The sequence below is a fragment of the Myotis myotis genome, unplaced genomic scaffold (genome assembly GCF_014108235.1).
Source record: "Myotis myotis isolate mMyoMyo1 unplaced genomic scaffold, mMyoMyo1.p scaffold_m19_p_1, whole genome shotgun sequence".
NCBI lineage: Eukaryota > Metazoa > Chordata > Mammalia > Chiroptera > Vespertilionidae > Myotis > Myotis myotis.
The window spans coordinates 24,695,118-24,711,432 of record NW_023416313.1 but is presented as its reverse complement, the minus strand read 5'-3'; the positions used below and the strand labels follow the sequence as shown (position 1 = coordinate 24,711,432).

Here is a 16,315-nt window from a genome sequence, read left to right as displayed (position 1 = left end):
ATTCTTTGATGCTATTGTAAATTGAATTGTTTTCTTTATTTCATTTTCAGATTGTTCATGCCACGTATTTAGAAATTTGATTGAGTTTTGTATATTGATCTTGTATCCTGTAACTTTGCTAAACTTATTTACCATTAATTCTAATTGGCTTTAATAGATTTCTCATGAGTTTTTATATGTAAGATCATGTAGTCTATGAATAGAGGTAACTTCTTTTCTAACCTGGATGCCTTTTATGTCTTTAATATGCCTAATTGCCCTGGCTAGAACCTTCAGTATAACATTAAATAGAAGTGGTGAAAGCATATATCCTTGTCTTGTTCCTGATCTTAGTGGAAAAGCATCCAATTTTCTACCATTAAGTATTATGTTGGCTGTGGATTTTTCACAAATGCCCTTGAACATATTGAGAAATTTCCCTTCTAGTCCTAGTTTCTTTCTTTTGTTTGTTTTTTTAATTCTTTATTGTTGAAAGTATTGCATATGTCCCCTTTTCCCCCATTGACCCCTTCCAGTTCTCCCCCACCCCAAGCCTTCAGCATCCTATTGTCTGTGTCCATAGCTATGCATATATGCATACAAGGTTTTGGTTAATTACCTCTTACCCTCCCCTGCCTACCCTCCCAAGATTCCACAGTCTGTTCCATGCTTCCATGTCTCTGGATCTACTCTGTTCATCAGTTTATTTTGTTATTTAGATTCCACATATGAATGCAATCATGTGATACTTGTCTTTCTCTGACTGGCTTATTTCATTTAGCATGATACTTTCCAGGTCCCTCCAGGCTATCTCAAGGGGTAAGAGATTCTTCTTTTTTACTTCTGCATAGTATTCCATGGTATAAATGTACCACAGCTTTTTTATCCACTCATCTACTAATGGGCACTTGGGCTGTTTCCAGATCTTAGCTATTGTAAATTGTGCTGCTATGAACATAGGGGTGCATACATTCTTTCTGATTGGTGCTTCAGGTTTCTTAGGATTTATTCCTAGAAGTGGGATCATTGGATCAAATGGCAGTTCCATATTTAATTTTTTTTTAAATTTTGTTTTATTGCTTCAAGTATTACAAAGACTATTATATATGTCTCCTTTTTTTTCCCCCTTCTTGACATTCCCCCAGCTTCCCCTATCCCCCAGTGTCTTATGTCCATTGGTTATGCTTATATCCATATTTAATTTTTTGAGGAAACTCCATATTGTTTTCCATAATGGTTGCACCAGTCTGCATTCCCACCAGCAGTATACTAGGGTTCCCTTTTCTCCACATCCTTGCCAGCACTTGTGTTTTGTTGATTTATTGATGGTAGCCATTCTGACAGGTGTAAGGTGATACCTCCTTGTCATTTTAATTTGCATCTCTCTAATATAGTCCGCGTTTCTTGAGTATTTTTGTCATCAAAGGGTGTTAGACCCTGCTAATGTGGCGTGGTGATTGAGTCACGTGAACAGGAAGTCACGGTTCAATTCCTGGTCAGGGCACATGCCCGTGGTGCCAGTTCCATCCCCAGTGTGGGGCGTGCAGGAGGCAGCTGGTCAATGATTCTCATCATTCATGTTTCTATCTCTCTCTCTCTCCCTCTCCCTTCCTCTCTGAAATCAATTAAAAAAATTTTAGTCTAGTATTGGAAACTGGTTAATACTGCCCTCATAGAATAAATTGGAAGTATTTTACCGTCTTTTATTTTTTGGAAGAGTTTCGGGAAAATTGATATTCTTGAAATGTTCAGTAGGATTCAACAGTGAATCTGAATTAAATCTGGGTCTACATTTTTCTTTGTGTATAGTTTTCCTTTATAATCCTTTTTAGTAAGGTCAGTAATATCCCCTCTTTCATTTATTAATCTGGTCATTTGAATCCTCTCTTTTTTCTTGGTCAACCTAGCTAAAGATTTATTTTGTTGATGTTTTCAAAGAAGCTGCTTTTGATATTTCCTTTCTCTAGCAGTCTTCAAGTTCTTATGGGCAGAGGTATTTTCTGGCAATTGATACAGGGAACCTTTGCCCAGTTTCACTTCTCTGCGGCTATCTACTCTTTCCCACCATTCCCTTTTCATCTTGTCCTTAGGGAATTTCCCTGGACTTACTTTTGCTTATCCTCTGGCTCTCACTGCTTTTGTACAATAATTAATTCCATCTGTGTTTCCCCCCACATTTATACACTTGTCTGCTTGAACCCCATTTTTCCTTTCCTTCTTTCTTCCTAATCCTAATTCATTTAACCTTAAGAAAAGCCAAAAAAGAAAAGCCAACTGCTTTTCATTGCATTTTTTAGTAAAGTAAAAAGACTTTAAGTAATAAAGAATTGATCATTTTAAGAGTAGGGCAAATGATCCACCTTTATCAAGAAAAAGGAAAGCTAGAACACTTAGTTAAATTAATATATTAAAGGCATCCACAGGGTGTCCAAAAAACATGTATACACATTTTAACAGCTGATAGCCCAGTTGGTGTTTCTTTCTTTACAGCTAGACTAAGCTGTGAACAAGGGAAATTCACCCTAAAACATTACCAGAAGTTTAAAAATGCAGTTGAAGTACAGACACTGCCTTTATAATTATTCAAAATGTGTATACATTTTTTTGAGACACAGTGTCCCCAAAACAATATATTTTTTAAAAATATATTTTATTGATTTTTTACAGAGAGGAAGGGAGAGGGATAGAGAGTTAGAAGTTAGAAACATCAGTGTGAGAGAAACGTTGATCAGCTGCTTTCTGCACACCCCCTGTGGGGGATGTGCCCGCAACCAAGGTACATGCCCTTGACCGGAATCGAACCTGGGACCCTTCAGTCCACAGGCTGACACTCTATCCACTGAGCCAAACCAGTCAGGGCAATATACACTCTTTAACAGCTAATAACTCGCTTAATTTTTACTCCTTTTCAGATTTAACTGATTTGAAATGATGGGGTGAAACCAGACTAAGCTTTCAACAAAGAAAACTTACCCTTTAGACTTTTTTATGGGGATACATAGAAGATAAAGTTTACGGTAGAACACTGGCAGTAGTCAACAAATTGAACATGGGAACATGACCACTTAATAGTTATAGCACTTAAAAGTTATAGTACTATATAATATATAGATCTATATATTTCTTATTATTTTTCTCTAGTCATTTTGCATTACCCCTTGTCCTACTCTACTCTACGAGATATATATATATATATATATATATAGAGAGAGAGAGAGAGAGAGAGAGAGAGAGAGAGATAGAGGCCTGAGTGACCATTACAACCACACGACCAGAACAACCGGTCGGTATGACGCGTACTGACCACCAGAGGGCAGACACCCAACGCAGGTGGTCAGTGCGCTCCCACAGCCAACCTCCTGTAATCCCTCCCCATGGCTGGTCCCTCCCCCCAGCCGGCTGGCCCTGATCCGCCCCAATCGGGGCTGGCTGGCCAACCTCCCACGATCCATCCCTCAAGGCCAGCTGCAGCCAGCCTCCCCGGCCCTGATGGGGACTGGGTGAGACAGCCTCGATCAGCCCTGATCTCCAGCCAGGCCTAGGGACTCCACCCATCACAAATTCGTGCACTGGGCCTCTAGTATGTAATATAGGTTAAGAGTGGTAAATGTACATAAGAGTAGTTATCACATTGCCTGGATTTGATTTTTTATGCCTGTGAGTAATCAACTTAGCCTCAGTTACCTCGTCTATTAAATGGGGATGGTTATAATCATCCCACAAGGAATCATTGTATTAGATGAATTAACAGTACATTTAAATTACTTGAAATATGTCTGGCACACAGAAAGAGCTCAAATGATATTACTATAAAAAGTACTATTATAAATATTTCTCCTATACAAAATATGGTTTCTGAATTGAAATTTTTTATATAATATAAAGGTCAAACTGTAGAATTAATTCATTGTTTTACTTCGTCAAAGTTGCCTTTACTTGTTTTATCCTTCTACCTCCCTAATAAAGTTAGAGAACATCTAAGGTTTTATTAAAACCAAAGTCAAAACCGCTGAAGCCTCAATTTAAGTGTTAGAATTTATAAAGCTTTTTAAGGCTACTCATAATTTTAGGACCTCAGAAATTTCTCTTGAAGCTAAAAATAGCTTTTATGATGACTGTCTCTGTTGTGATCATTATTAAGGTTCTTTTTAGGACCCTAATAGTACTGGTTATCTCTAAGGTAAAATAAATGGGGTAAAATATACCCTCTCATTTAGAAACTTTCAGTAATTATTAAAATTGTAGTTTTGTAGCACATGCTTATTAAATGGTTTGGGCCTAAATAGAATTGGGTTTGGAGTTCAGGAAGCAGATAGTGAATGTGTAACATCTAACTTTTCCATACCACACAACTTAGATATGAAATAATAAACTTGCTTCATTAAAGAACACTAAACTTGACTATGTTAGTAGCAAAAGAAATTATATGTTCAGGTAGTCGCTAGTGACTTATTAGAAAAGCAGATTATTGAATTTTACCCAAACAATAATTTAATTTGTTGAAATGGAATGAAATAGCTATATTGAAGCTTTGCTGTTGTTTATTTGTTCCTTCTGTTCAGATGCAGTGTTTCTTTGTATCTTTTTGAAAATTATAAATTTTTTAATTTATTTAAACAGAAAAACAACTCACAAATCGTTTATTCATTTCTCCCACCCTTCACCCTCTGCCTCTGTCAACCACCAGTCAGTTCTCTGTATCTATGAGCTTGGTGTTTTGTTTTGTTTTGTTTTGTTTTGTTTTGTTTTTAAGATTCCACATATAAGAAAGATCATACAGTATTTGTCTTTCTCTGTCTGGCTTATTTCACTTAGTATAATGTCCTCAAGGTCTATCCATGTTACTACAAGTAGCAAGATTTCATAATTTTTTATAGCTGAGTAATAATTCAATGTGTGTATATTCACTGTGTGTGTGTGTCTGTCTGTCTCTGTGTGTATATACATCATTTCTTTACCCATTTATCTGTCAATGGACACTTCAGTGTGTTTATATATTCAGTGTGTATACACACACACACACACCACAATTTCTTTATCCATTTATCTGTCGATGGACACTTAAAGAGTTACTTGGAAGTACTTCATTTGATTTAAACTAAGTGTGATAATAATGCAATGTAAGTTTTAAAGTTGTATTCAGTATGGAGCTAACTCACTTGAAATTAGCAGTCTGGGCCCTTAATATTGGGGGTTTCTTTTAAAAAAAATTTACAATCTAATACTAATTAGAAAAGACAATACTAATATGGATTTGGTCAGTTAGTCGCTTTATCTTTGATCTGTAGACCCAAAAATTGCTATAATGTGTTGAACTCCAAAATTAGAATGTTTATTGGGTAGAGTTTTAATTTTTGTAGTTCTAATGGCATATGCATTAACTGCCCCTGCTTCATCTGCTTCTCTTAGATTTCACCTCAAATGTATATTAGATAAAATAATTTGTTACAAATAATAATATGAAACTAGCAAGGATTATATTTTGGCAAATAGTTCAGTGCTCATTCTCATCTGGCAGTCCATAAGTATATACTTTGTGAGTGAACCATCACTTAATATAAAAATAGTAAGGCTTATTAAACTCCAAAATTTACATGTTTTCACCCCAGATGGGTGGATTGTGTTATTGTTGAAAGATTAATGTACATTTAGAGATTATCTGAACTAGTTATTTCATTCATAATTCAACAAATCAAGCCTTCAGATGACTGTAACCTTGACTGATTGTACAATTTCATGAGAGATTCCAAACTAAAACCACCTTCTTAAGCCACTCTCCAATTCCTTTTCCACAGAAACTGTGTGATAAATAAATACTTATTATTGTTTATTATTGGTTGGGGGTGTTTTGTCACATAGCAATAAATGACAAATACCCATCTTCCACCTTTTTAACTGACCAAAAAACATTTTGTATGACTCTATATAATCTTATTTAAGGCTCCATTGTTGTAGCATTTAGAAGTACCATTTGCCTGTTTCACTTCATCTCTCACCTCCCTCTTGCTCTGACTACTTCAGAATAGTTGGTTAGATGTCTCTAATGACTTGAAAGTCTTGCTAAATTAGCTTTCATGGATCCATTAACCTTGTGAACGAAGCATTCCTTTATTGGCTGGCTACCTCTTACCGGAAGATTAATTTTCATGAAATGCAAATCTGACCATATTATGGTATTGCTTAATAACAATTAAGTGGTTCTTTCTTATAAAATAAGGGCCAAATATCTCTGGTTTGTGTGCTCTCTCCTTTTACTTTTGTCAACTTGCATTAGGATTTAAACTGATTCTTAGTTTGCTCATCTGTAAATATGAGTTTTGTTGGTTGAGGTTAGGTGAATTATGTCTGAGTAGAAGGGTTCTATATAAGATGATTTCAGGTGGCCTGGCTAGTCCTACCAAAGTGAATGTTATAATTATCTTTGATCTCTTCACAACTTCCATTTTGATGCTCTTTATTCTCTAAGAATTCCCAAGTTTCAGGTATTTATCTTCTATATCATTCTCTCTTTTTTTTTAACTTTTTAAAAAATACATTTTTATTGATTTCCGAGAAGGGAAAGGCGGGGGTGGGAGGGAAGGGGAGGGGGGAGAGAGAGAGAGAGAGAGAGAGAGAGAGAGAGAGAGAGAGAGAGAGAGAGAAACATCTGTGATGAGAGAGAATCATTGTTCAGCTGCCTCCTGCATGCCCCCTACTGGGGTTCAAGCCCACAATCCAGGCATGTGCCCTTGATTGGAATCAAACTGGGGACCCTTCAGTCTGCAAGCTGATGCTCTAGCCAGACCAGCTAGGGCTCTTCTATATCATTCTTAATTCCAACTAGATAACAATGTCTACCAGAATGTTAATAGATAACCAAGATATAAGGCTTGCTAGCTATTAAATCTCACAGGGATGTGTGTAACTTAGAAGCAGACTCTCAACAGACTGTGATTTATGTAACTAAGCCAAGATATGAAGCTGCAACAGCAGAATGTCAGGGGAAGGCTTGATATTATTGATGTTTCTATCTCTCTCCCTCTCCCTTCCTCTCTGAAATCAATAAAAACCTACTTTAAAAATAAATAAACAAACAAACATTTAAGGAAGAAAAAACCAGTCTTACTATAGACTTTTCATAAAATGGGGGGGGAAAAGGATCACTTACAGATTTGTTTCAAGCCATTATAAACTCAGTGCTAAAATTGACATGGTTATCTTAAGAAAAGAAATTATAGGTAAATTTCTTTTATGAATAGAAGTTCCAAAATTGACACAATACAGGGTGGCACAAAAGTAGGTTTACAGTTGTGAGTACATGAAACACAGAGTTTATTCTTATATATTATTTATTCTTGTATTATTTTCCATATAAAAAATTGTAAACTTACTTTTGCCCCCACCCTGTATAATAGAAAATCACATCTAGCAATACTAGAATTAGATTTTACAAATGCAAACTTGGATTAAAATTAGGAAATCAGTCAGTAGGATTTACTCTATTAACAGAATTAGTAGGAAAATTATCACTTCAGTAGGCGCAGAAAAATATTTGATAAAATTCAACACTGACTCATGAATAAAAGTGTTGGCAAAATAGAAACAAATGTATAAATTTAGTGTTTTGACAATGGTGACTGGTTAAAGTCTATTTAAAGAAATTCGAAAGCATGAGGAAATGATCATGATTTGAGAAATGAAGAATTATGGGATGGTTACTTTCATCTTTACAGAGAAAACAAGCCAGCATAAAATACACAAAAATGTAAATAGTGGTAATTTTCTGAGGCTGAGAAATTACGGATTTTTACAATTATACTTTTTTGGCTTTTGAGTAATTCTAAAGTGTGAATTTGTTAATTTTTGTAACCATAAGTAACAGCAGAGGTTATTTTATAATTAAAGCTTTTAATCAGAAGTACAACTACATAAAAATATTTAAACATGGCTTTCTGTTGTGAATTGCAAAACTCTTAAAGTGTGAAATAAAATAACAGTTTTAAGGAGCCTAAATTAAGGCAGCTTTGATAATAAAAGAACCATCAATAATATTGCAGAATATCAAATGAATTTGGTTGTGCACATGAGGCCCAAAATATTTTACCTGCACTAGATATAAAATGAATAATGAGAATCTTAAATTCTTCATAAATCTGGTGTAAATGTAGATAATGTGTCTGTGAGTAATCCAAAAGTTGATACTTGTTCATGCTCATGTCTTTACCCAAATTCTTAAGTGGATATTTATAAAAACTGATTGTGAATCCTCTAATACTAATTGATTATTCAGTTCATTTGTGTTGTAATAATAATTTTTAAAAAATACATTTTTATTTATTTTAGAGAGAGGGAGAGAGAGATAGAAACATCAGTGATAAGAGAGAATCATCAATTGGGTACTTTCCCCCTTAGCATATGCGTTGATTGGGAATGGAACTGTGACCTCCTGGTACATGGGTCAATGCTCAGCCACTGAGCCACATTGGCCGGGCATAATGATAATTTTTTAAAAAAAAGTATGTCCACCACTGATTTCTAAATATCAGATGTTGATTATATTTTTCTTTTATACATTTTTACAGATGGTAGTAAAAACTTTTATGGATATGGATCAGGACTCAGAAGATGAAAAACAGCAGTATCTCCCACTAGCCTTGCATCTTGCATCTGAATTTTTCCTCAGGAATCCCAATAAAGATGTGCGTCTCCTTGTAGCATGTTGTTTGGCTGACATCTTTCGAATCTATGCCCCAGAAGCTCCATATACTTCCCATGATAAACTTAAGGTAAAGACAATCTTTACAGAATTGGTTTACTTTTATAGTTTATCTTACCTTTAGGAACATAGCTTTAATATTGTTCGTCTTGTCATAATAAGATTATACCATAAGCCCTGACTGGGTTGCTCAGTTGGTTTGAACATCATCCCGATACACCAAGGTTGCAGGTTCGTTCCCCAGTCAGGGCACATACAAGAATCAACTGATGAGTGCATGGATGAGTGGAACAACAAATCAGTGTTTCTCTCTCTAAAAAGATGCTTTAAAAAGATTAAAAGCAAAAAAAGATTTTATTGTAAGTTGCAAAACAAGCTTTTAATTAAGTTACTTTTTATTGAATATCTACAAAAAATGCCTGGCATTTTTATGAGATGTTGAAAACATCAAAGCTAGTCCATGTCTGCTCATATCTAACATTCAAGATTACTCATCACAAAGCCCAGATGGCTGAATGAAGGGATAATAATGTATTAATGACACCTTTTAAAACAATAGTATAACAGACCTTGCACATTCAAATGATTATCTTCCCTGCAAGTTATTCTACATGCAAAACTATGTTCATCTTGGTGGTTCTGCCTTTGTTTGAAATGTTTGAGGAGCTACTATTTCGAATTAATCTTGAGCTGATTTCATATTTTGAACAATTTTATTCTTGGCAAATGTTAATCCTTCTCACTGCTATATACACATATATATATATGTGTGTGTGTGTGTGTGTGTGTGTATATATATATGTGTGTATGTATATATATATATATATATATATATATATATATCTCACACTTCTTGATTTCGGAGAGGAAGGGAGAGGGAGAGAGAGATAAAAACATCAATGATGAGAGAGAATCATTGATCAGCTGCCTCCTGCACGCTCCCTACTGGAGATTGAGCCTGCAACCTGGGCATGTGCCCTTGACTGGAATCGAACCCAGGATCCTTCAGTCCACAGACTGACGCTCTATCCTCTGAGCCAAACTAGCTTAGGGCCTGACTGCTTTCTTTTAAGTAGTCCTAAAATGGGTTTGTCCCATATTAATAATATTTTGGATTAAAACTTCTAAAGAACGCTTATTAAGTAATGAAGCGCTATCATCCTGAAAAGTACAACCTTTGGACCAGTCTTACTGCTTTTGTTCCACACAACTTTGAAGTCACACATCAAATTCAAAAGTAGGTACTGAAAATTATTATTTACATGTAGGCAATAGTAACGGAAAGACTAGTGTCCAGGTCCTCAAAATGAAAATAATTGTTTGTCATGATGCACACTGAAAATAGTAAAATGGAAGTTCTGTTGTAGAAGAAGAGTAACAACACATAGAACCTAAGGTTCTGTCAGAATGAGAAAGCCTAATAATTTGTAGTGGTAATAATATTTATTTTTTGCTTCTACTGAGAACAATATTTTATTAGTCATTTTTGTTTACAACTGAAATTCTGGGAGTTCAGAATTAGCATTCTTGGCTGTGAGTTTATAGACACCAGAAAAAGTTTCAACCTTATGCTCCACATTGCTCTGCTGGGCTTTATCCAAATGAACCTTTAATGAGCTGGCTGCCATCCAGTTTCATGCGTATTCTCTTGCCCACAATTTTACTTGGGAAAACCAAGCCCTCCAGGATCGTGTCATGCATGACTGTCAAGAGTGCATCTCCTGGGATGTTTTTGCTGCTTTTTTTTTTTTTTTTAACTGAAGAACAGTATCTAAGAATATTTATTGGTAAAAGACAGGTGTTTAAAGACAACCCAACTTCTATTCCAATTGCCATCAAAAATTAAATGCTACCTAGCTATAAATTCACTGAGAAAGTTATTCTATACAGATATAGGTAAGTTTGTGTTATCCAAATGAAAATTTAACTTGGTTTGAAATCCTAAAATTAGAACCTTGAGCTAAATGGTAACTTTCCCCATATTTTTTCAAATTTACAAACTTAGATGATAAGTAGACTCGTCTATATGAAGCATAAGGCCAGATTAGAAAGTGGGCATGTGAACCCCTCGCGACCTGCTGCCCTCCCCCACCGTGGGCTGCTGGGTCTGCTGGACACTCCTTGTTGAAGAGCAGCAATCCGTTTTCCTCAGAGGCTCTTCAATAACAGTAACACTGATGCCTGAACTTGCATCTTTAAACACATATTTCAGGACTTCGAAGCTTCTGGGACCATAACTTTAACGCAGCCTTCCATAACAGTCTTCACTTTCTCTTACAAAGCATGACACAGCAATAACTGCAATGAACCGCTTCAGCCTTTGCACTTCTGCAGAAGCTACAACAACTTCTCCAACATATAAAGGGGTTGGAAAGTGAATTTCCTGGGAAATAAATACACAGCCTGGGCCTGGCATTTTAGTACCCAGGAGAGCTGAAATAAGTCCATTGATCAAAACTCCATGCACAATTGTCTTTCCAAACTTGGTGTGTTTTGCAAAATCTTCATTTAAATGCAAAGGATTGACATCCCCTATTAGTTCTGAGAAGGCAACCACATCCCTTTGTGTGAAGGCTCTGCTGAGTTCAGCCCGGTCTCCAACTCGGATATGCATATGCTGAAAGTGCTGCCTGCTTGCAACTGGTTGGTTCAGGCATATTCTCCTCCAAAGGCTATACCACCAAAGACGATGGCTGGAAATTACGGGGAACATCTTCGGCACCCTCAAATTCCATCAACAGGAGCACTGAGCCTGTTTCAGTCTTTAAGCATTATGCTGGCACCAAAAGATAGTTTTGAGAGCGGAGGAATGTTTCTGAAATTGAAGACTATTCAATCCAATACTAGTTCCCTACTATTACCAGACAATGCAACGAGAAATGGAGAAACCTGAATCACTCTGAAGGCACATTTCTTGCCTTTATAGGATCCGAACAGGGTCAAAGAGCTCCACAATCTGACAAGACCACTGCTACATATTCTCAAGATGGCTGACAAGGTCTCCTCTTCGTAGGTTAGGGTGTCCAAGGGTAAGGCAGCGTCAACCTCTCCAAATAGGTCCCTCAGGGCTGAAATAAGCAGCTGTTTGAACTGTGCAACATTCAGTCCAACCCCATGTTCTTGAAATTCTAGGCAGACTTTCATGTAGTGGTGCTCAGAGGGATTTTTGTAAACTATTTGCTTATATGTGGCAGCTGGGGCTGGCATCTCTTCCAATCCTGACTGCACCGCTCTCGCCGGACCAGCCTGATGCCTCCCGACTCCCGTTCACTGCGAGAACCTCCTAGGCCAGGACCTCCGCCGCCGAGCGGGAGCCTGGGCCCGAGAAACTCTGGGGCTGTTTATGTTCCTTTGCTTATTCTTTGTACAGCTTTTTCAAGTTGGCTTAGGCAGAATTCTCCTCTGAGTGATAAAGACAGTGTGCTTCCCACTGAACTTTACTCCAACTCTCATACCAGCTGGACTTGGATTTTTAGGGAAGACTTCAGTTGAGGAACCAGAACAAAGATTATAAATAGCTTTCCTACTGCCACCAACTTCAATATCCTTGGTCACTGTGATGTTCAGCTCCCTTAGCTGGTACTTGAGGTCCGACTTTATCTCCAGCCGAAGGCAGAGCCTGGGAGCTGCTGGACATGAACTCTTCTGGCTTATTGCCATTGAGCTCCATGGTCTTGGTGCTCAAACTGAACATGGCCTCTCCCTCAGTGAGCTCCAGCCTGAGAAGAGGCCTACATCTCACTAGAGTTCATCAAATCTGCTTTTAAAGGATGTAATTTTATATGATTTGCTCTTTTCCAGTTATTTTGAATAGGCTAGTCTCAAGTCATTTGGCCAAAGGAGAATTTTCTTTTATTGTAGTTTGTAAGAGAGAATAAACACACTGAAGAACAGTATCTAAGAATATTAGTGTATTGTGAAATAATGATATGTATTTGTGTCTAAATTAATATATTTTATCATTTTTTTAACAGGACATATTTTTGTTTATTACCAGACAATTAAAAGGTTTGGAGGATACAAAGAGTCCGCAGTTTAATAGATACTTTTATTTATTAGAGGTAAAAAAAATTTTTTATTTTAAAAATATCACCCTATTTCACATAGTAGAAAATTCTTAATAGTAATTTCATAATGTTAAGTGAATCTTTATTTTATACAAAACTCACTTAATAAAATGTCTTTTATTTTATTTTTTTGCTCCTCATGTCCTGAAAAGATAAAGTATATTCTACTGGGAAAACTTATATTATTTGAGACTTTATTTTCATACTTCTTTTTTTATTTTTTTCTAATCCAAAATTTTTGCTGCTTTTTATATTTTGTATGTTATATATGTCTTAACTATTTAGTATTTTTCAATTAGAGAAGGTTAATGTCTTTTTAAAAGTCAGAGTACATGACTACTTTAACAGTTGTAATTTTGTATGTTGGACTTTTATAAGCTTTAAATAGATTTTTAATTCTAAAAATTAAGTTTTAGTAATGAGTTCGCTTTTGTGTAGCTTTTGTATGTGTAAATAATTTTTATTTTTTTATTTAAGAATTTAGCTTGGGTTAAATCATATAACATCTGCTTCGAATTGGAAGATTGCAATGAGATTTTTATTCAGCTTTTTAGGACTCTCTTCTCAGTGATCAAGTAAGTTATTTTTGAAGCATTTTGTTTGGCTTTTTTTTGCTGTGCATATACACTAAGATCTTTTAGAGTTACAAGGAAATGTTTTTCTTAGAAGACAACATGAAAATATTTGGAAGGACTTGCAAAAGGGGTGTCTTTCTAAAAGTTATGGAAAACTGTGTATGTAATGACATAATTTTTCCACCAAGTTTTAAATTTTTCATCTGTACATTTCACCACTGAATGCCCAAGATGTCCATTATACATTATTTCAAAATAAATGTTTTTAAAAATTATAGGTGATGAATACATAAATTATATTACAATTTAATTCAGTCTTTTTAAAAATATTTTTATTGATTTCAAAGAGGAAGGAAGGGAGAGAGATAGAAACATCAATGATGAGAGAGAAATCATTGATCACTGCCTTCTGCACGCCCCACACTGGGGATCCAGCTCACAAGGTCAACACTCAACCACTGAGCCACACTGGCCAGGCTAATTTGGTCTTGATTTAAATTTTCCTGTATCTATGGTAGTATAGCTAAATTACAACATTTCTCTTGATTTGTCTTTGCATATATATTTTGACAAGTGTGAAAATGGACAAGTCAAGTCTTTAGTTAAGATGCAGACATAAGGAGAGAAGTCTAGATGTTCTACTAGTTATAACATTTTTGTAGCCAATCTCTTTAGGTAAGCTTGTATCAGCAGTAGATGTATTTATTGAGGACTAGTTTACTCTTCAACTGGTTAAGGAAGCAGGACCAAAACTGATTCTTGATTTTATACCTTGTTGATTTTTTTTTGATTGTTTAGAATTCTTTGAGAAATACCAGGATGACATTTTTAGGACCTTCTAGTCATAAGTTTCCATAAGTATTTTATATCAAACTTTCGATTTTCAGTATTGGTGAACTAAAACTTGTCGTGGCAAATGTATGCAGCATAACTTACTTGCATGTAGTTTATGGCTTAGACTTTTTTGTGTGTTTATTGTTTTATTTTGGGGTATTAAGATCTAAAAGAATGAAAAACTGTCTGCCTTCATTATCTTGTAATATTTTTGTTTTCATACGTAAAATTTTTTTAAATCTGGAGCCATGAAAATATGGATGGTCTTTCTTTCAAGTTGACATTTTTGTTTTATGAATTTAACTGGCTGTTTGAATCCTAATTGTGTAAGGACTTAATTCATTTTAAAGTTCTTTGTTTCCTGAAATACTTTACAATACCTTAGGGCTATTGTAATGAACAACAGAAGGAGAAAGTACATAGAGCAGCCAAAATTCCTTTGCCATTATTGGCATGGTTCCTTCAACTGAAAATCCTTATATATCTGACACAGTTGTTTTAAATTGGTAAGTTTTAATTTTCTTTTTGTATGCCTGGATTTTTTTCATTTCCTTTTGTTTCTTCCTCTTTTTTAGCAATAGCCACAATAAGAAGGTACAAATGCACATGCTAGACTTGATGAGTTCTATCATCATGGAAGGTGATGGAGTTACTCAAGAATTATTGGACTCCATTCTTATTAACCTCATTCCTGCACATAAGGTCTGTATATATGAAAATATTAAAGGTTAATATTTAAAGGTAGTACTATGAACATAGGGGTGCATATATCCTTTCTGAATGGTGTTTCTGTTTTCTTGGGATATATTCCCAGAAGTGGTATTACTGGGTCAAATGGCAGTTCCATTTTTAATTTTTTGAGGAAAAGCCATACTGTTTTCCACAGTGGCTGCACCAGTCTGCATTCCCACCAGCAGTGAATAAGGGTTCCTTTTTCTCCGCATCCTCTCCAGCACTTGTCATTTGCTAATGATAGCCATTTTGTGAGATGTTACCTCATTGTTCATAGCAGCGCAATTTACAATGGCTAAGATTTGGAAACAACCTAAATGTCCATCAGCAGATGAATGGATTAGAAAACTGTAGTACATCTACATAATGAAATACTATGCTGCTGTAAAGAAAGAAGGAATTCTTACCATTTGCAACAGCATGGATGGATCTGGAGAGCATTATGCTAAGTGAAATAAGCCAGTCAGTGAAAGATAAATACCACATGATCTCATTTATGGATGATAAAAAACATTACAAACTGTTGAACAAAAATAGAGGCAAAAAAGCATCGAACAGACTGTCAAACTACAGCGGGAACGTAGAGGAGGGTTGTGGGGGGTAAGAGATCAACCGAAAGACTTGTATGCATGCATATAAGCACAACCAACAGATGCAAGACACTGGGAGCGATGGGACGAGGGCAAGAGACATATGTACTACCATTTGTAATACCTTAAACAATAAAATAAAATAAAAATAAAGGTAGTACTACACATAAAATAATTATTTTCACCATTTGCCATCCCACGTAAATATCCCTACTATCATTATCTAGCCCAAATAAAATGGAGTGACACACATCAGTCTTGGAACTATTATTGTTTTTAGAAGATACATTGATTAACATGTATTTTCACTCAGTTAAGTGGCTCTATTTTCTGGAAAAAAATGTTTCAAATTCACTACTCATATCTAATCTGGGAATTATAAGGGGTTAGAGTACTGTCTTGGCTAGTTTGTTGTTGTTTTTAAGAAAGAAAATTTTCTCCTTTGTAATGTAGGAATTTGTATTTCTTCTCAGAACCCATACCCTACATTTTTCTTAGGCACTTGTAGAAAAAGATTTGGGCAGAAGCAGGAACTATGGATAATGTTAATCATCGTTATTAACATTAGTTAATTAACATTAGTGGGGGTTTTTTGTGTTTTTTGTTGTAGTAGTAGTAGTTGTTGTTTTTAATATATTTTTATTGATTTTAGAGAGGAAGGGAGAAGAAGAGATAGAAACATCAATGATGAGCCCTGGCCAGTTTGGCTTCTGGATAGAGTGTTGGCCTGCAGACTAAAGGGTCCCAGGTTTGATTCCGGTCAAGGGTACATACCTTGATTGCAGGCTCCTCCCTGCGTAGGCCCCGGTCAGAGCTTGTGCAGGAGGCAAGCAATGGATGTGT

General features: G+C 35.7%; 3 protein-coding genes and 1 pseudogene across 18 annotated transcripts in view; 1 reads left to right on the top strand and 3 right to left on the bottom strand.

Moving 5' to 3' along the window:
- The window catches only part of PDS5A (PDS5 cohesin associated factor A), a 107,316-nt gene that overhangs the window by 21,936 nt on the left and 69,065 nt on the right, over window positions 1-16,315 (top strand). For 14 of the 16 annotated variants that reach the window (XR_004971458.1, XR_004971460.1, XR_004971459.1 and 11 more), the window contains 4 exons: window positions 8,541-8,744; window positions 12,649-12,735; window positions 13,219-13,316; window positions 14,726-14,852. Coding sequence is in view for 13 of the 16 variants with exons in the window: in XM_036331676.1 (XP_036187569.1) it covers window positions 8,541-8,744; window positions 12,649-12,735; window positions 13,219-13,316; window positions 14,726-14,852 (516 nt within the window). In the remaining 3 variants the exon portion in view is untranslated. Of the gene's footprint in view, window positions 1-8,540; window positions 8,745-12,648; window positions 12,736-13,218; window positions 13,317-14,725; window positions 14,853-16,315 lie in introns of those variants that run through there. The other 2 variants (XM_036331666.1, XM_036331708.1) reach the window with 2 other exon arrangements.
- LOC118667950 lies at window positions 10,165-12,368 on the bottom strand (annotated as a pseudogene).
- Window positions 10,914-11,495, bottom strand: LOC118667945 (hydroxyacyl-thioester dehydratase type 2, mitochondrial-like). Its single transcript, XM_036331783.1, has one exon. The coding sequence runs from the start codon at window positions 11,385-11,387 to the stop codon at window positions 10,914-10,916; it is 474 nt and encodes a 157-aa protein (XP_036187676.1). The 5' UTR covers window positions 11,388-11,495.
- LOC118667949 (ribonuclease P protein subunit p14-like) lies at window positions 11,507-11,998 on the bottom strand. Its single transcript, XM_036331795.1, has one exon. The coding sequence runs from the start codon at window positions 11,879-11,881 to the stop codon at window positions 11,507-11,509; it is 375 nt and encodes a 124-aa protein (XP_036187688.1). The 5' UTR covers window positions 11,882-11,998.

Coding starts and splice junctions, on each gene's coding strand:
- LOC118667945 (XM_036331783.1), bottom strand. CDS start 11,387: ATGTTCCCCGTAATTTCCAGCCATCGTCTTTGGTGGTATAGCCTTTGG.
- LOC118667949 (XM_036331795.1), bottom strand. CDS start 11,881: ATGCCAGCCCCAGCTGCCACATATAAGCAAATAGTTTACAAAAATCCC.